A 20,133-nucleotide genomic window follows, 5' to 3' on the forward strand; every position below is an offset into this window, starting at 1 on the left:
CTCGCAGCGCTTCGCTACAGGCACCGGCGCTGGAGATAGCGACTCGAATCAACGTCAGTCGGTGAGACGGACAGCGGCATAGCTAAGGGTTTGACTCGCATATGGAGCACACAACACTGACCAACACCATCAACTGCTGAGTTATGTTTGCTTTAGATTGTATAGACTATGTTATAGCCAGGAAAATTTTCAATTCAAAGTTTTCAAGACGTTTCCCACATTGAGTACACTACATTGACATTATGAAAGTCTAATGCGTTTGGACTAAAACTAATCATTTCCTAAATGTTCACCTGTGCGTAGAAGTGAGGGGGAGTCGAACATTTTTCTTAGCTTAGCGTACTCCTATACGTAACCAATGAATGTATCTGTAGGATTGTGTTTGCTATTGTGTCCCATCAGTCTACACTCATCCCATTGTTGCACAAACCATGCAATAAGAAATAAAGGTTTCTCATTCAATAGATACAGTGTTATATGCACAACCGAATTGCTCGTGACCTACATGTATACAAGGACTTAGGTCTTGCTATTTCGCCAATCACTTTGACACGATGATGAAGGTTAGACATCCAGGTAATAAGATATGCCAAAAATAGTTTACTCAAGCAACTGGATAAGATTTTGAAACAGTCAGACGTTTCAGACAGCATCCACTGTCTTTCGTCAGTGACTAACGATAACAGTCACTTTGACACCCACCTACTTTTAACGACTTTCCTGCTGAAGCAAGTGAGCGACTTGACATGACCGGGGCCCTCCTCAAAGGAGCTTCCTTGGAATGTCTCTGAATCAGCAGAAAATCGTATCCCTCCTTTAGCATTTTATACGAGGAAGGGTCTCTTGGGGGTTATGATTTGGCTCGGTACAAGACTGGCCACACGAAACCGAGTACTATAGAACTGATATGCCATCAGTGCATACCATAAACACACCATAAACCCCAAAAGATCCCCCCTCGTAGAGCCTGTTTTGGAGGTTAAAGGAACTCATGTGTTGCATGGGGAAGCCCAAGGTGTGACTTAATCTTTACAACGCCTTTTCAAGCAAAGCAAACTTGTAAGATCGATTCCTCCTTTAAGTAACCCTCCTGAAGTTTCTTGAAGAAAGTTTCACGCATTACATTGCAGGCCGGGCCCGGTTTTTAAGCTGATTCCTTTTTTGTTACGCTTGGCCCTTAATTTTTACGCTGGTTTCTTAATCTTCACGCTGGGTCTTGATTTTCACGCTGGTTTCTTAATCTTTACGCTGGGCCCATAATTTCTACGCTGGCCCTTAATTTTTACTCTGGTTCCTTAATTTGTACGCTGGGCCCTTAACTTTTACGACGCATTTTCAGACATATTCCAATAGAGCAAGCAATTTGATAGGAACGACTCCTCCCTCAACAAACTGTCCTAAAGTTTCTTAAAGAAAGTTTCGCCCCTCGCATTCCAGGTCGGGTCCTTATTTTCTACACTGGTCCCTTAGTTTTTACACGTTTCGTCTTTAATTCTTACGACGCCTATTCAGACACATTTCAATAGAGTAAGCTAGAAGAAACTATCTTGAAGTTTCTTTAAGAAAGTTTCGCCCTTCGCATTGCACGCTGGGTCCTCCAGCCGCGGCGGTAAAAAAAAAAAAGTGTGTGTGCTGGGGAAAGCCCGTGTGTGACGTCAGAAGACTTCCGGGGTCGACTGCCTGTTATCTGGCGAACGATCGATGCCCGCCATTCACCAGCACTCTATTGTGGCTCTGTTTACTTTATTTGGCGCGGGCCGACTAGACTGACTGCCTTGCCGCGTTCCATACATTACCATGAATGTATTTAGGCTGCAGACCCACCGGCGAATCGTACTATCGGCGGTCGACATGGAATCGCAAGAAGGCGGCGGCGCGATGGGGGAGGGCGGCGGCGGCGGTGGGGAGGGCGCGCGCGCCGCGGACCACAACAACAAACCCGCCGGAGTTATCGAAGTGGAAAGAAAGTTCAGCTTCGGCGAGGGGAGCGAGGAGAGGCTCAGGAAAGCCGGAGCCGTCTGTAAAGAAGAGCTGTCCTTCCACGACGTTTACTACGACACGGAGGAGTTCGTGCTGACCCTGGCGGACCACTGGTTGCGGAGGAGGGAGGGGAGGTGGGAGCTGAAGTGCCCCCCTGCCGACAGGGACCGGGCTAGTCTAGTGGAACAGTATGTCGAGCTGCAGCGCGAGGCTGACATCCTGAAACAATTGGCGGCCATTTTAAACGTGGAAGCGGGCAGCGTGGAGGAGATGGTGCAGCGAGCACGCTGCGAGCCCTTCTGTAACTTCCAGACCGACAGAAAGACTTACACCTTAGAAGGAGGGTTCAAGATCGACTTGGATCAGACCGACTTCGGCTTCAGAGTCGGAGAGATCGAGCTCATCTGCCAGAAGCAAGAAGACGTCCCGGAAGCGCTGTGTAGGATAGACGCACTGGCCGAAAAACTAGGTATTTCCCCCCTTATTTCTCTCTCCTAACGTTCCTTATCCTACCTTTCCCTCAGAATAAGCAGAGTTTGCCATTCCCCAGGGTTTAGGGTAGTTGTCCCGGCGCTAGAGACCCCCGCGAGGTGAAAGCGGGAAGGATATAGCGGGATAGTAAAAGTGTCGTCTGCAGACGCCATGTTGGATGAAGCGGCACAACAAACCATCCATCACGCCAGCACGCCTGCAGACATCGCGGTGTGCGCACAGACAGATAACAACTCCAGATGTTATAACGAATGTTTCTACTTTTCCAGACGCACACTCTCTTTTCCAGAAACGCAACGTGCGAGCTGGCTGTGGAAAAACACCACACTTGCTAGGCGTGGGGTGGGAGAGGTAATTTGATACCTGTCATAAACACCCTCTTAAGTTTACTAAGGGTGGGCACTCTTAAGTAAGTAGTGTCAATGACCTTGACTGAGGACAACCAAAACAAGTTTGAAAGGCATTCCTTTCATAGATTCAATCTGTTTCTTTCAGAAGTGAGATTTCTTATGTTTTTCTTACATTTTTCTTTAGCTAAGCTTAACATTAGGTTTGTTGTGATAATTTAGGAGATAATGTTATGATGTTATGATTTTTTTGATGACAGATTCTAAAACTTTTTAAGGAGGGTGTGAAATTCTTCCGACAATGTCAAACTATACAACATACAGGCTGGTTCCCATTCTCACCCTGGATGAACATTTTGTACTGTAGTCAAAATCTATCACTTGAACATAAAATTATGATACTTACTTAGTCCATTGTCAACAGGTAACCCTTTACCCAATGTACTTTGTCCTGTGACCCAATTTTCAGTGGTTCATAGGTTTAAATCCCAGAAACCTGGAGTACTGTTTCATTGGTTCCAGGAGCTTTTTACCCTTTCCTTCTGCAGAGTCGGAGATCGCATTTCCTGTGCTATTTCTGGCACACAGTTTGTAGTCCACACAGGTGAAAAAGCACTAAATATGCCTTCCTTCTTGCAAAAAGTGTGTGTAAAACTAGATTTTTGTTTTTAAATGGACTGTTTAGCTTAGCACTAACGTAACATGACCTATTTACGTGCAGAACCTATTTACGTCCGGTTTGGCCCATGTCCAGATGTCGCGGTGTATTATGCCAAAGCCTTTTCTCATGAGCAATAAAGAACATCATAAGTATGATCCTTAGCCATCTCTTTAATTTTTGCACAGCAAAACATAATGGCCATGCGTTTATCACGTGAACGCCACGTGGCGCGCATGTGGGGGGAATTTACGGATAAACCTTTTTTTCTTTCCATCGCGTTAAGCAAGTGGCAGGACAGACAGTGATTTTATTATCATTTGTCTGCAGACTACTTTGGACAGTTACTGTGCATTTTTTTTCTGGTCTATGTTCTTCAAGCATAGCGCTAGAAGGGAAAAGACCGAGGTGGACGATAATGGGTTACCCTAGCACAATTTTCATGTACCTCAGTATAGATACATGCTCGCACGGCGTTAAATAGGCGAAGAAAAACTTACAGACCATGCATTTTCTTTTTAGAAGAGCTGATATTTCTGACCATGGGTTTAAAATTTGGCTCTGTCCGTCAGATTTAAAATAAATACGTTTTGAATAAATCGGACGTAAATTGGTCATGTTACGTTAGCAGTCCATGATTTAGGCATATACATGTAAGTTTTGAAGGGAGCACTGTGCTCCTAAGAAACAATTTCCAGGTGCACCAGCTAATTTTTGGGCGCATGTGCTCCTAAAATGGGCTTAGTCTGGAGTTGTACTAACTTGTAGCTGTGCGCCTATTCTTTGTGGGTCTCAGAAATTGTTTTTAGAACAAGGTAGGGCTGAAATACTGTGCATTTGCACTTTTTTGTACCAAAAGTTGGAGCTGTGTAATTGTAGGTGCACTGCTGCTCCTTTTGACTTGTACAGAGCTGTATTTGTGTAGGATTATGTAAGCTGTGAGTAAAGGTTCGATACAATTATAATGGAGAAAAACATGATAAACCAGTTGTTGTATTACTTCTATAAAATTTTGTATACTGCAATCAGAAGAGCTTTATCTGTCACATGTCCAACATTCTGTTACGAGCGAAAAGAAACACGATAGAAAAGTTTTACACATTCTTTCTGACTGCCCTGTGTGACACTGAAACCCACCCCATACTCTCTAGTTGTATGATATCTTTTAATGTGATAAACAATTAGGAGATATTCAAACCCACTGTCTAATATATTTTTCACTAGAATCATGATGGGCATCTTATATTTCTCCAGGTTTTACATGGGGCCTTTCAGCCAATGACGGACATTCAAACCTTACCATAACAGTTGCAACATTTGGGGCATGTCAAGGGTGTATATTTTAGATCAGTCTCTGAGACAAGCGTCTCCATAAACAGATATATAGACACCTCAACGTAAACTATCCGTAACTCTGTTTGGATGATTGGATCCAAGAGGGAGACATGGTATCTGCAAATGTGTCACTTAGTCTAAATGATACTTTCCACACACACAGACTAGGTATTGAGGCCCATTCATGCTACTTTAGGAGCTCTGTTTGTGTGTGAGTGCATATGTGTGTGTGTTTTTGTATGTGTGTGAGAGAGAGAAAGAAAGAAAGGTATAGAAAATTAATAAACAAAAATGATAAAATCACATTTCTGCTACAAGTTCAGTACAAAATATTATAAATTTTCTATTATTTTCCAATAACAAGTTAAGTGTTAGTTAAGCAATAAAGAGCTTTGTAACATACCGTATACCTTAAGCTAAAGTAAAGCAGACCTTTAAAAATCTGACAACTTGGTTTTGAGGTCTAATCACTAAGGTTAGCCCCAAATTTAAAGCCTTGTCTAGACAATGGTTCGTTTGACCTTCCCTTTGTCTACCTGTGCCCTTACTTCTGTACACACCTATGTAAACATCTATTGTTGATACTACGCTTGCCTGCCAGGTTCGGTTTATAGTTACACCCTTTCTCCAGCAAGTGCAAGATAAACACTAACCCATTGACGACAACAACTTCATTGGTAGATCTAGATTATACAAATATCTATTGTTGGGTTGATCCCTGTCTGTCCTTTCTTAAGTCGTAAGTGCAAGACAAAAACATAATGATCTACAGTTATACAGTCATGTTCATTGGTAGATTAGGTATACAAATATCTATTGTTGATTTGATCCCTGTCCGTCCTTTCTTTAGTGCAAGACAAAAGCACAATGATCTACAGTTATACAGTCAAGTTCATTGCTAGATTATGTACTCAGATATCTGTTGTTGATATGATCCCTATCATCCTTTCTTAAGTGCAAGACAAAAGCACAATGATCTACAGTTATACAGTCAAGTTCATCGGTAGATGAAGTGCACAAAGAAAAGTTCTGTTGCTAGTTAAGTCATACATTTATACACCTGCTGTACCTGTATTACCTGAAAATGAGTACCTACACTTAGCCTCATTTTGTGTTTGAGAAGAGCCACATCTTGAGCATGTTATAGAACTCACCACACTTATTTATAAGAGTCTACCTAGCGTGAGTGGATCAAAACTATTAGTCTGATCTTATATAATGCAGCTTGTACTTAACATATGAAACTGGTGTTGTGACTTGCCAATCATGCAATACAAACAAACAGACAAACTTTTGTTCTTGTTCTGTTCTGTTATGATAAGTTAAGGTTGGCTTTCTGTAGACTAAAACATGATTCAAGATTCAAGCAGTTGCATTTCCATCTTCATTTCCATTTTATCATCCCAGCCAAAGTCAACCTGGTGCTATAAGCAGTGCAGGGGTGGCCAAGGCCATGTGTTGGGTCAAGGGTCGCATACCTGGAGGTCTTAACAGTCTTGTACCACTTCTCAAGTCTCCTTGTGAACACATGTCAAGGTCATGTGGTAAGGCCGTGCAAGTCAAGGTCAGAGTGTCCACAAACAAACTGACGTCAAACGGCTCCGAAAACAAGACCTTCTTTGCAATGAACCTGAACAAAGTATTATAAATATACAGTAATAGTTACATGCTCTAAAGTGATTTAGTATATATAAACTAAGTACAGCACTTAATTGCACAACAGTTGAGGGAGGTATAACGTATGGCATTTTCTAGTTAGTGAGTTAAAATCCTCCCACACCATTATTGATGTATAGGGCGGTGCCCATCTCCGTTTCATAGCCTTGGGCCACACTGTTGTGCAATTACTGTAGTAGGGGGCTAGTCCACTGGCAGTGAAGTGTGTTTAACTTCCATACTGTTTCACAAGTATGTACCATTTTTATAAAGTCTTTGGTATGACTCAATGCGCCTCTTGTCCAGAGATGTCCTACCTGGGGCTTGAACCCAGACCTTCTGATCCAAGTAATTGGAACCAGATGTGGTGAGAGACAAAGGCGCAGGCCACTACACCACAGGGACACCCCCGGCATTTTCTATGTTGGAATAAAAACCATTCTATTTCTATGAGACTTATCTACCTTATAATTACCAAAGGCCACATTTTGTATGTAGTTTAGACAAAAATTAGACCCTGATTTGCATAATTGTCACCCGATTATGGCAAAAATCACAACGACGCGTCAACCCCTTCTTGAGTTTTCTTGTTACAAAAATTTTAACAGTTCCCGAACAAGCTGCTAGGGGGCTGAAACCTGTCTCACTTCTTCCAGTACGTAAGAGCTATCTTCCTCCCAAAAATCGTGACCATAGCTCGTCCAGAACACGAGATTTCAAAACTCAAGTTTTACTGCAGTACGAAGGAAAGCCGCCAGGGTTCCCAAAATCAAATTATTTCCAGTTGTTGTCACACCCTTCCAACACACCAAATATGAAACCAATCCATCCATCCAGCCATACTTGAGTCATCTTTTTTACCAACAGATACTCGCACAAACGCTGCCTAGAATATAACCTCCATTTCCCAGTTCTTGCTGGTTGCACAAAAGAGTTCTGTGTTGTATAGGCAGGGCTCGAAATACTGGGTGCATGTACACCTGTATGCACCTGAAATTGGATCTGTGCACCTAAATTTTGACTGTGGGTGCAAGTGACCACCTTTACCAAAAGGTCACCTGACCAATGTCATGAATGTGAACACTTTTGGTGGTCATTAAGATAATTTTTGCCATTGACACAAGCTTAAGAATCCTGTCTATAGTGACCACCTGTCCACATAGACCAGATTTTATCAGTGACCTTCTTGGGCAGACTTGACTGTCTTGAGAGCAGCCATTCTTTGGAATCATTCACAGGCCACCAAAGCTGGTTCAAATATAGCAAAGAACTCAAAGGACAGAAAGGCAAGGCATGTTTTTATTCAGTCCCATTCATTTACATCCAGAATTCTCTGGTGTTTCCCGCTCCAGGTAGTAAGTTAATCAGATGCAACTTACTGATATGCTGTGAAACTAAATTAAATGTGTCAGGATATGATTTATCTTTGCTTAGGAAACAATTACTCAATGTAGCAACACCTTTTTCTGAAGTTGAGAAAGTTTAATTCACCCTCAGGGTAATTATCTCCAGTTTTAATGAAAGAAGTTACCATACTTTGCGTTGAATCTGAAGCAGTATTTTTGCGCCAGATTTGTATCAGTTTCTCCTCTCCAAGCAGATGTTGGGTGGAAGATTGTGACATTTTGCACAAGTTAAACATGTGCCATGTATGCCAAGTTGGTGCCATCCAATTCAGAAACAAATAGAAGAATGAAGTAACAAATGCTTGTGCCAGGGTAGCACCTAACTCCCTTGCCATCATGCCCAAGAACTGGTTCCTTTAGCCAATGATCAAAATCAACCAACCAACCAACCAACCAACCAACCAGCCAGCCAGCCAGCCAGCCAGCCAGCCAGCCAACCAACCAACACACAAACACACAAGCAAGCAACCAACTGACCAAACAACAACCAGCTATCAACCTACAAAACTACCGCACAAACTGTAAAAAAATTGCTCTTTTATTATTTCAGCCAATGAGATGACTTGGCAAAGGTAATAGAATTTCATTTTTAGCCAGTAAACAGTTATAAGCACAAAGTAAGATCATGTGACATTGGCTCCAGGTTAGTTTAACTTGAGAAGGGCCATAGGACTGACTGAAAGCTTTTTGTTGAGTTATTCACTTTGTGTGTGGAAATAGCACATAAAAATCTTCATTACTGTCACACATGAACTTTCATTCAAATATAGCATAAGAACAAAGTAAGTTTGACAGTCTAGAGCGATCGCCGTACTATGGAAAACAATGCTGTCTTTACATAATTCAAGTTCCACAGGTGTACGCAATTTCCCACCCTCCTTGCACCTGGGGTTCTCGCAATCAATAAAGCTCAAGCCAAAAAGTGTTGGCCCCATAAAAACCGGAGTCCCAAAATTCTTTATTACGACCGCAAAGTCGCGGGGTCATATGGCATCGCAACCCGTCACGGCTGGCAGCTAATATGGTCTTCCCCGTCCCCCGAAACCTGTTGGTTATAATTAGGTGTCCAGATTATCTTGACTCTCTAACCCACGGCGCTCCCAGGAACAAAGTGACTGGCGTCTAATGAACTGCCGAGTCGGAAATAATAAGTCGGGATCCCGGGGTAGGTCAGGGCTATACTGCGAGCTGTGACATCTTGTGATGGGAGCGAAGTTCGGTGGCAGGGAGAGACGTGGGATTAGCTGCCAGGGGTCGCGATGCCAGTCAAATCAAGGGGCCACACATTACGCGCCGTGGAAGATGGATACGAGGGAGGGTAGGGGGCCACGGCTCGTGCGCGTGGGTAAACTGGCTGTTGAGGAAATCGGATTAGAGGCTTTGGGCGGTGGACTGTGGAGCGCAGGGCTGTCTCCCGGACCCGCCCCTCCGTCCCGGGACGGGAAGTTGCTTGTGGGGATGGACGGAGATATCACCCCGTCCGTCCAAAATATCTTAACTTCATGACATGAAATCGATGAAAATGAATTTTCATAAGCTTGAAATGACAGATTTAAGAACTGAACGAAACACATGGGCTCGCAAACAATGAGTGGGAGGGAAAAATCTAAAGCTGGGGGAAGGGAAGGGGCGGGACCTCTATCATAACGCACAGCCGAATGACAGCTCGGTCGCCCTCTTGACTCCATCTTCTTTTGGGGCAGGAAGACGTGTTTATGTTGTTATCTCCATGAAAAATGGAGATATAGTTTTGGGTGTGTCTGTCTGTTTGTGTTTCCGCACTACTCTAGTCAGCATAACTCAAGAACCTCTGGATGGATTTTGATGATATTTGGTATATGGGTGGGTGTTGGGAAGCCAAAATTCAAGGTCCCTGGTATGTGACCTTGGTACTGCAGCAGAGCTTCCGTTTTTGTATCTTTTGACCTGGACGTACTATGGTCTTGATTTTAAGGTGGCAGATAGCTTGTGATGTAGTAAAGAAGTGGTGTAGGTTTGGGCTCCCTAGCAGCTTGCTCTGGAACTGCAGTGGCATTATTGTGAAAATCTTCTAAGGGGCATACATGTAACTGAAGAAAGGAACGATGGATTTCCATGATATATTTTGCCTTTTGCAGCCTTGATAACAAATAAGTAGTTGAAACTGATGATCCAAGTGGGGCTCAAACCCTCTACCCCTGGATCCACAGACAGAATTTGATCCATATGGCAAAGCAGTGGGGTCGCTTACTGCAAGAAGTATCAAGAAGTGCCTTGGAAAAATAGGATAGTAAGATATGGTTGGACTACAACTTGATGGTTGCCAATCAGGCTATAGCCAAGTGTCCACATTTTGATGGAGATCTATGAGAAACCTGATCTAGAGTTTTACTTGATTCTGTTTACATTGCACTCAAGAACTTGTCACACCCAAACCATTCATATCTTATTTCAATTGCTGTTTAAAAACTTTAAAGCTACCTGTTTGATAGAGAGAGAGGCCCTAAGGCCACACCAATTTAATTTCTTGGTTAACGGATTTTTATTTCCCCCCAAAAAAAATTTCAGAAAAGGCCAGCCTTCTGTTTTCATGATTTTTTTTTCTAAATTTTTTTTTTTTTTTTTTGACAATAAAAATCTGTTAACCAAGAAATTAAATTGGTACATGGCCTTACTGTGTTTGATGACAACGAGTCCCATTCTACATTGGTATAAGGGAGGAACAAATCTTGTTGTAGTTTCTAGGAACTAATGCTCTATGTGGAGCTTAAGTAAGTGCATTGCCAGAAAGTGGTTCCCTCAAACCCAGATCAAGCCGACCTATCTCGTCCCAACTTGAGCCGGGCTTAGCCAGCTTTCTTAGCCATGATCTTGAACTGTTCGCTCAGAGCATCGGGGAAGACGCGGCCAATTATGTGCAGAATTGGCCGATGATCCCTGCTCAGACTGCATCACCACAGTCCCTGTCCTGTCAATCTGCTCAGACCTTGGTGGGTAAGGGGTTTGACTTTGTGGGAAAGGGGTGTGCTTTAGTGGGTAAGGGGTTTGACTTTGTGGGAAAGGGGTGTGCTTTAGTGGGTAAGGGGTTTGACTTTGTGGGTAAGGGGTTTGACTTGGTGGGTAAGGGGTGCGCCTTTGTGGGTAAGGGGTGTGCCTTTGTGGGTAAGGGGTTTGACTTGGTGGGTAAGGGGTGTGCCTTTGTGGGCAAGGGGTGTGCCTTTGTGGGTAAGGGGTTTGACTTGGTGGGTAAGGGGTGCACCTTTGTGAGTAAGGGGTGTGCCTTTGTGGGTAAGGGGTTTGACTTGGTGGGTAAGGGGTGCGCCTTTGTGGGTAAGGGGTGTGCCTTTGTGGGTAAGGGGTTTGACTTGGTGGGTAAGGGGTGCGCCTTTGTGGGTAAGGGGTGCGCCTTTGTGGGTAAGGGGTGCGCCTTTGTGGGTAGGGGGTGTGCCTTTGTGGGTAAGGGGTGTGCCTTTGTAGGTAAGGGGTGTGCCTTTGTGGGTAGGGGGTGTGCCTTTGTGGGTAAGGGGTGTGCCTTTGTAGGTAAGGGGTGTGCCTTTGTGAGTAAGCGGTGTGCCTTTGTGAGTAAGGGGTGTGCCTTTGTTGGTAAGGGGTGTGCCTTTGTAGGTAAGGGGTGTGCCTTTGTGGGTAGGGGGTGTGCCTTTGTGGGTAAGGGGTGTGCCTTTGTAGGTAAGGGGTGTGCCTTTGTGGGTAGGGGGTGTGCCTTTGTGGGTAAGGGGTGTGCCTTTGTAGGTAAGGGGTGTGCCTTTGTGAGTAAGCGGTGTGCCTTTGTGAGTAAGGGGTGTGCCTTTGTTGGTAAGGGGTGTGCCTTTGTGGGTAAAGGGTGTGCCTTTGTGGGTAAGAGGTGTGCCTTTGTGGGCAAAGGGTGTGCCTTTGTGGGTAAGGGGTGTGCCTTTGTGGGTAGGGGGTGTGCCTTTGTGGGTAAGGGGTGTGCCTTTGTGGGTAGGGGGTGTGCCTTTGTGGGTAAGGGGTGTGCCTTTGTGGGTAAGGGGTGTATCTTTGTGGGTAGGGGGTGTGCCTTTGTGGGTAAGGGGTGTGCCTTTGTGGACAAGGGGTGTGCCTTTGTGGGTAAGGGGTGTGCCTTTGTGGGTAAGGGGTGTGCCTTTGTAGGTAAGGGGTGTGCCTTTGTGGGTAGGGGGTGTGCCTTTGTGGGTACGGGGTGTGCCTTTGTGGGTAAGGGGTGTGCCTTTGTGGGTAAGGGGTGTATCTTTGTGGGTAAGGGGTGTGCCTTTGTGGGTAAGGGGTGTGCCTTTGTGGACAAGGGGTGTGCCTTTGTGGGTAAGGGGTGTGCCTTTGTGGGTAAGGGGTGTGCCTTTGTGGGTAAGGGGTGTGCCTTTGTGAGTAAGGGGTCTTGGACTTCTGAAGTAAAAATTCAGCAACAGGTCTGGGGGAAAACAGGGCTTGAAGGAAATATTGCATCTGACTACATCCATTCCCTGACACTGTGTCTACCAAGGTACAAACTCAAATTCTGTTTTCATTTTGATCTTCAGTTCAGCATAATTTTTCAAAATCCACAAACCAACAAGTCATATTGATGTGGCCCAAAGACGAGGACTGCCACAAATCACCGCCACATTTCTGCAACATCACCTGTCAGGGGAAACCACAACCGCCCTCTCACTGATGGTCTGAGTGTCGCGACGTAACGGCAGCTCGGGGACTCTTCCTGACCCTCTCTGTACCACTCGGATGTACGACAAATGGCCGGTAAAAACGGTAGCGGCTTTTTAAGTTCTTGTCACGGTCTGGTGTAGCCTGGAGGCTGTCGAAAATCTTAACACGGATCGAAAGTGATGTCTTAAGATTATTCTAAGCCCCTGTGATGTCAAACTTTGTCATCTTGAAGCCCTGGGAGGACTATGACCAGAGACAGGTTGGACTGAGTGAGGAATAGGCCGGGAAGAAACATGACAATTCGTGCATTTGTGAGTCTTTCATGAGTCGTTTTCTCACCTCATGTTAATCCTTCCAGTGTCGCAACGGAGCAAGGGAGATTAGGACGCAAGATTACAACTTAGGAAGGAACATAAATCAGTCGGACCGGGCTGAAACTTGACTGTTGATTTTGTCAAGTGATGATGGTTTTATTTGCAAGGTGGACAAGACAATAAGAGATGGCAAACTTCACCCCTTTAGCCATAGACAACTGCTTTGCAACACTTCCAGTCTCACAGACACAAATAACAGCACCAAGGCTTAATGTCAATTCTGCATTGTGTATACAATGTACAATGTTTTAGGAATTGCAGAAGTACACACACAAAGATGGACAGACAGACAGACATACCAAATATATACTTCAATTCCTTGGAGTGAATTAAAATGTAGGGAATGATATGCCTAAAGATATGCTTGACAATAGTGATGTACATGTAAAAGAAGATGTTTATGTCTTACTCATAACGACAATTGTGTATACTTGATAGTTGGAGACAACTGCCCAAGATTGTCAACTTCGATCTTAAAGACAGCAAAACCCAACTTTTGAGACATATGCATTCATCCTTTGTAACCCTCGGATCTCACACATTGGGTGTGACAACTCTCACTGTGTACCCTCCATAGTTGGAGACAACCTCTAGATCTGGGATTGTCAATTTTGATGGTTCAAGCCGATTAACAGCGAGCGTTTGAGACATCCGCATTCATCCCTTGTAAAGTGGTCATGCCCCCGGATTTCCAAGAGAACGAGAGTTTTGGGACCCTCCTGTTGGAAAACTTCAGCAAACACAGAGTGAGTGATGACCAGAGAGCCTTTCCAGCATCCGTAAGATCTTTGGTACCATCCAGGCCAATTCCTCTTATAACCTCCTTAGTGCTGTGAAATATTAGTTGTCTTAAGACTTGTCCCAAGAGGGCCGAGAAGATTTCCTAAGATTTCCCCAGCAATAAGAGGTCTCGGTCCATTAGAGCTCCTTGTCCTTTGGGAGTATTGATTGGGAAAATCTAAGAACAATTGCAAGGTGTTTGAGTCGGGCGTGGGATATACCTATTTGTCATCATTGATGGAGAAGGCTTAGCTGAGATCTGACGGTGTTTCTTAAAGGGGACTTGGATAAAACACCTGTAGGGGTTCAGGTAAATAGGGCGCCATGCAGGTAACTAGTGCCACCTGTACCAAGATTTATGAAGACCTGTGTGAAGTCTCAACAGTATCTCTTGACTCCTCCAAGCTAGGCTTCAATCAGCTAAATCGCCGGCAGGCTTTTCCAATCAGGTTCCCTCCCTGTTTCAGAAGGAGCGCGCCGAACCAATTTCGGGCCCCGTCTTAAGGTAGGAGCGTGCGTCTTTAAGACATTAGTGGTTCACCTTGTCCCTGTTCCCAAGGTCTACCTGTGATTATTGATTCACACCTGTAACAAGCCGAGGGTCCACAAGGTGAGGTTGGGTTTGTTAGGGGCCGATATCGATGCTGATAAAACGAAGCACACCTGCTTCGGCATTGATCTGCGCTACTGTCGTCCGATAAAAAGTGCCCGAGAAAGGCGTGCAGCGAAGGTAAGAAGGACGTGATGTATCGACAAGGTTGGAAACTTGGGGGAACGGTAATAGAAAAAACCCCGGGACCGAAGCAATATTTTCTGTGAGGACTTACGAAGTTGATTTTATAAATGGCGTCTGGGTGCGTGGATTGATTTTGTTGCTTACACGGAAGAGAAGAAATCCTGTTTTTATCGACAAATGACGGAAGGTGCGATTATGCCGAATTCAAGCTGCTGCAAGTGGAGTTAATGCTATTAAACTACACTAAATGAGAGAATACGTCTTCATTTTCATGAAATTCTCTAAAAATTACCACCTTCGTTGTGAGACCCTCTATCGCAAAACATGTTGCACGATGATAGAAGAGCAAATTAGGACTGTTAGACAGCTTACACGAAATTGAGACAAACCATATGTGAAATTATGTTGGCTATAGCAAAGGTGTTGGCTGTCATATTATGTTTAAAGATGAAGATAGTGAATAAATTATTAGATAGATATCAAGTCATGTCCAACATTCCCTGTTTGCTATAGCTTGTACTATAGTATATAGTGCCCGAGAAATGCATTCTAAGACATACTGGTCTAAATGTTTATGTCTGTCCAAGTTGTTTTGTGGTTCGGGTGGTTGACATGAAATCTGAAGGTTCCGAATTTGTAACAGGCCCCAACGTTGTACCCTTGGGAAAGGCACTTTACACCTATTTCCCCGCTTGACTACATGTAGCTGCGGTTAGAGTCCTCTGATTGGACATAAAGCCAGAGATCCCCTGTTTGAGGAGAACCGCAGCTCAAGCACATTAAAAAACCCACCACACTTATACCCAGCTAGTTTAGATATAGCCAACAATTGTATTTAGTACCAGTAGCCTATTGTTACAACAAAGTCAGACACAGTTTACTGACGCATGTATGTTTTTCTCTATGTTTTTACCATGTATTTGCAATTAGCCCACGGGCATGAACTTGCAATAAACTTCTATCATATAATGAAAAGGACCCATCCTGGTGTCAGTGGATCATATTACCTTACAGTTTGGTCTTTTGCAGTTTGTGACATAACTGTACAAAAATGGACCAGGTGTATTATGGCTAAAGGCAGTTTACTTGTATGATATGCAAAACTAACCAAAAAAGGAAAAAAATTCAAAGGAACTTCAAAATTAGTCTGTATAACGCAAACTCAAGCTGTCCAGTGGTTTTATGTCTGCTATTACGGCTGCTATATGATAATCCACTGTGTTCTGCGGCTCAGAGGTTGTGAAAACAGCCTCTGGCTCCATTCAGTCTTTCTTCATTTCTTTCCACTGTGCCTTCTTTCCTGCGAGCTGCCGTAGCTCTATAAGCGCGATTAAATCAGGCTACTTCAGACTCTGTTAAACTTAAAGTGAGGCCCATTCAAAGTGATTTGCACAACTATGACATATCGCGCAGAATCCACCGTTTCCGTACCACGGCCCTCGCACCAGGCGTGCCCTTGGGAAGCCCATGCCCCGACACAACGCTGTAAATCAGGAAGAAACACTCAATTATAGAGAATATTTCCTGGGCAGTCGGTAGTTATCTACCTGCACTTATGGGCAATATTTCCTCCATATCTAATTATTTCTTACGGGAGGAATTCCTTCCATCTGAAGGTCGGGTGAATTACGACAGAGGACAAAGTGTTGCGGAGGGTGCGTCCGCTATTTTCCGCTCTTAAGGTGGTTATGTTAAAGAGGAGAGAGACCGGGACGAACTGTGCAGAATGAAGGTCATGCTGATGCATGTATGTTCTAAATGGATTGATCAGAAAGTGACCATGAGCGTATTTTTACAGGATGGTATGTCTTGCAGATATATGGAAAGAAAGGCGTTAATTATGGACAACAGAAAAAGCTCCTTTTCAACTCACGAAATTGTCTGAAATGTTGCTTCTGAAACAAACGGCATCGATATCTCCATCCAAGTAGTTCACATACAGATACTTGTGTGGTGTGGAAAGACCTGAGGTATGTTCTTGGTTGTACCAAAATCCATTTTTTTTATAGGATCAAAAGTAAAACCAGCATCGATATGTCAGTCTAGTCACGGTGCAACCCAGTTGCAGCTACCCTATTGGACGCACACACCTTGTCTTGCAGATATACTGAAAGAAAGGCGTTAATTATGGACAACTTAGAACAGGAAAAGCTCCTTTTCAACTCACGAAATTGTCTGAAATGTTGCTTCTGAAACAAGCGGCGTCAATATCTCCATCCAAGTAGTTCACATACAGATACTTGGGTGATGTGGAAATACTTGTGGTATGTTCTTGGTTGTACCAAAATCTATTTTTTTTATAGGATGAAAAATAAAACCACCATCGATGCAAATGTATGTCAGTTTAGTCACGGTACAAGCCAGTTGCAGCTACCATATTGGAACACCTGTCCCATGTTTCTAGAATAGCAACTTGTTCTCTGGCGGGAGACACTTTCGCTGAGTAGCTTATCTTGTAATTTCCAGTGTCCGATACAACCCAAACTTGTCACGGCAAAGTTCTTATTCATTACCTGGGAGCGAATAAATTCCGACGCCTGCCAGCGCGTCACATCGGCCAGGGCCAATATGTGGAGGCAGATTCAGGCATCCATCTCAGACTGCCCCCACCATCATTTGTCTTTGCCAATATATGCGCTTTCTTTTCCTTGTACAAATCCCTGTTCCCCGGGGAAAGGACTTATCTCTCCAGCTATACAGTCAGGGAAGTCCAACGTCAGACCTTGGGGAAATATAACAGCCCAACGATGAATGGTCCACCGTTTGTTTCTCCAATTTCGCCGGGAAATTTATGGGAGAACTAAACGGATAATATCCGCGGAGCTGACGTGGTCATCACAATCGCGTCGAGATTCGGAATTCCGCTGTCGTTTTCCTTCCCCCGCCTATCGCAGGAAGGATGAAAGGCCGCTGCTTTTCCCTCTCTTCACTGGCAGGAAATTTTTCAAAGAGTTTCGCTTGGGATAACTTAATTTGGTTGGTGCTGACTTCGGTCATCGCAAATAATCAAATCTGATTTGGAAGGACGACATGTTTTGAAGTTTGCCCAACGGAACGAATCACAGTTGTTTGTCTTAGTAAGGATTCTCCATTGGGAAAAGGACTTTCATCTATGGAAAAAGAAAGACGTTGACGTCCTTCAAACTGCTTGTGGGCAGCGTGAATTTACTCTTTGTAAACACTTTAAGAGTTTTTTTCAGGGCAGTGGATGTTTTTTCTTTAATTTCAGATTTTTGTGAGAGGATATGAAGTAGATTACAAAATAGCGAAACTAATCCTCGACAAAAAGGCAGAAATTGTTGTTCGTTGGATAAGAAGTAGGACGTTCCTTTTCCAAAGAGAAGTCATTGAATTGAAGAATGACAAAAAAGTATTCATAGGATTGTTCAAGGATAGAATCTTTGGGATCAGTATCAATGTTCGTAAAAGGAAATGTGACAAACAAAATGACGAAAATAGCCTTTCGAAGAGAAAAACGGTTTAACAGAAACTATTTCATCAACAAACAGATGTGTTTGCTGGAGATATCTTGAGAATCGATGATGCGAAAGTCAACCAAAACATCTTGTGGGAACCGCGGAGATCAAAAGACACGATTTGGCAGCTGTAAGAACATTTCTATGTTAGTTTTAGCCGGTTATGACAGGAGCACTCACACAAAGCAGCAGCCTCGATCGATGCAGGCGAGAGGGTCACGAAAGAAAAATTAACTCGAATCAAACAAACTCACAGCCAACATTGCGCTGCCTACTCCCGTCAAGAGAAGTACAGCTCCCTTTTTAGTTCATAACGCTCATATCTAGGTCGATAAAACATGGAGGGTTTGCCGCCCTGATTACACACTCTACTGATACATGATGACACCAGAAAGAGTTGGCCAGCTTAAGTACCCAGTAATGGCATGTATATCAGTAGGAAGCTAATTTTTCATCTGCTTGCTTCAATAGCTTCTAAATTTTAGCATTCTGTCTGGGCTTTAGCGGGCGGCCTTTGCCAACTAATCTGCCTCGATAAGAAAGTGCTCAGGTATTAGGGGAAGATGTACAGTGGGCTCCGGGGCAGGTATTAAGACGTACAATGGGCGAGAGTCGAGATTTGCAATGTTGGGTCTTATCTACATCGCTCAGGTACCCATGTCCACCCAAGTTCTGCCCCTGTGCAAAGTTGTCTTGCCGGTTATCCCCTCCGCGTGATTAGGAGCGTACGAGAGTGGCCGCGGACCCACGGGGCGCGATTCCGCGCTGCGAAGCGGTTGCGCGTTGATGGGCGGCCCAATAAAGCAATGTCAAGGGCACGATCCCTTTCAGAAGATATCTCTCACCCCGGAGGGCAGAAATATCTCCCGCTTTCTGACGAATCAGTGTCTCTGCGCTTTGACTCGGACAGCGCAAAAGCCTCTGTCGCAAACCCTTATTACCGAAAATTAATGGCTGGCCGAGAACTTTGATGTCGGCGTGTCTGCCGTTGCCTCCTCCACCAGCACCGTTGTGTCCAATCACTGCGGACAGAATGGGACGCGGTTATTTTATGGCAGCCCCTGGTGCTCGGAAGGCTGCGTCTCTACTTAATTCTGCCTCATTGGACATGCATTTTTCCAGCAGGAGCTAAAGGTGACGCGGCACTGTATGTGTGTTGCCGAGCCATCACTTCTGGAATGACAATTCCGGCCCGTCCAACGTTTTTGTCCGGACCTGCCGTTCCATCGCGCGCACCCTATCTTCCCGCGCATTCACACACCCAAAGCCCCGCTACCGCTGCGATCTGGAATTAAAGAAACAAGAAAGGATCTGTCTGGACTTAATTGGCAACGGTGCTACTCACCTGCGTTGTCACCTGGGCCTGTGTTCGGCGAGCGAAGCGGCTTTCTCACGAAATATGTCTGTCCAAATGACGCTGGGCGGTGCGAGATGAAGAATTAGACTTACGCACTGTAATGTTTTCTAATATGTTTTTGGCATGGTCATCAGTATGTCATAATTCCCCCTCTGTTTGGCAGTGCCCTTTATATTGGATTATCTAGGTGTGCGGCGCGCGATCAGGTATTAGTAAAAATGGGGAAACAGGCTCGGTTAACTCCACACACTTGAGCAGAGATTGATAAGCACGCACGCCTGGAAGTGACCAAAAGTTGCAAATGACAGTCCGTGGCCGTTTAATTATGGAAGGTAATGGCCTGCTGTCCCGGCATGTGGCATGCAGGTAGGATTTGCCGCACGCCGGGTGGAAGAAATGCCACCACCGGGTTTTTGAATCAGCTCAGTGGTGAATATTGCTTTTAGCGACGATTGCGCAGTGGTTTTGGTTTCACAGATAACTTTGACATTAAGCAAGGTTCAGGAGTAAGCATATCCATTTGAGGACGTTTGAGGATCTTTTGTCGCCACTCTTGAATATTTAGGCGCCACATTTATTCGTTATGTTTTCTTCTAAAGCTGCTGTTTCTGCCAAATGACATTCTTTAGCACGAGTTAGGACGAAATCGCCCCAAATGACGGTGACCGGTTTCTCTCTTTTACGACGTAGACAAATCATAACGAAATGGAGGTAAGGGATCCGGCTGTAGTGATAGATGTTCGAGGCATGAAATCAAATCCCGCTTCTTGGCAATATACAATAAGCACTTCCCCGTCTTGCCGTAATTGCGCGGAGAGTGCGTCCGAGATCTTGGAATGTTTAATTGCCATGATGGCGGGACTCTCCCCCACTGCAAGTGGCGGCGCATTAATGAAAGTCTTAATTGTGCCGTAATGGGGGG

The 20,133-nt window shown here is 44.4% G+C and overlaps 1 protein-coding gene across 2 annotated transcripts in view; it reads left to right on the forward strand.

Moving 5' to 3' along the window:
- Positions 1-1,624: 1,624 nt before the first annotated feature.
- LOC136438533 (thiamine-triphosphatase-like) overlaps positions 1,625-20,133 on the forward strand; it is a 96,345-nt gene continuing 77,836 nt past the window's right edge. Inside the window, exon 1 of one of the 2 annotated variants that reach the window (XM_066433351.1) lies at positions 1,625-2,449. In XM_066433351.1, coding sequence (XP_066289448.1) covers positions 1,798-2,449 — 652 coding nt within the window. In that variant the 5' untranslated portion in view covers positions 1,625-1,797. The remainder of the gene's footprint in view (positions 2,450-20,133) is intronic. The other variant, XM_066433353.1, reaches the window with a different exon arrangement.

Source organism: Branchiostoma lanceolatum, chromosome 7 (assembly GCF_035083965.1).
Source record: "Branchiostoma lanceolatum isolate klBraLanc5 chromosome 7, klBraLanc5.hap2, whole genome shotgun sequence".
NCBI classification, from domain to species: domain Eukaryota; kingdom Metazoa; phylum Chordata; class Leptocardii; order Amphioxiformes; family Branchiostomatidae; genus Branchiostoma; species Branchiostoma lanceolatum.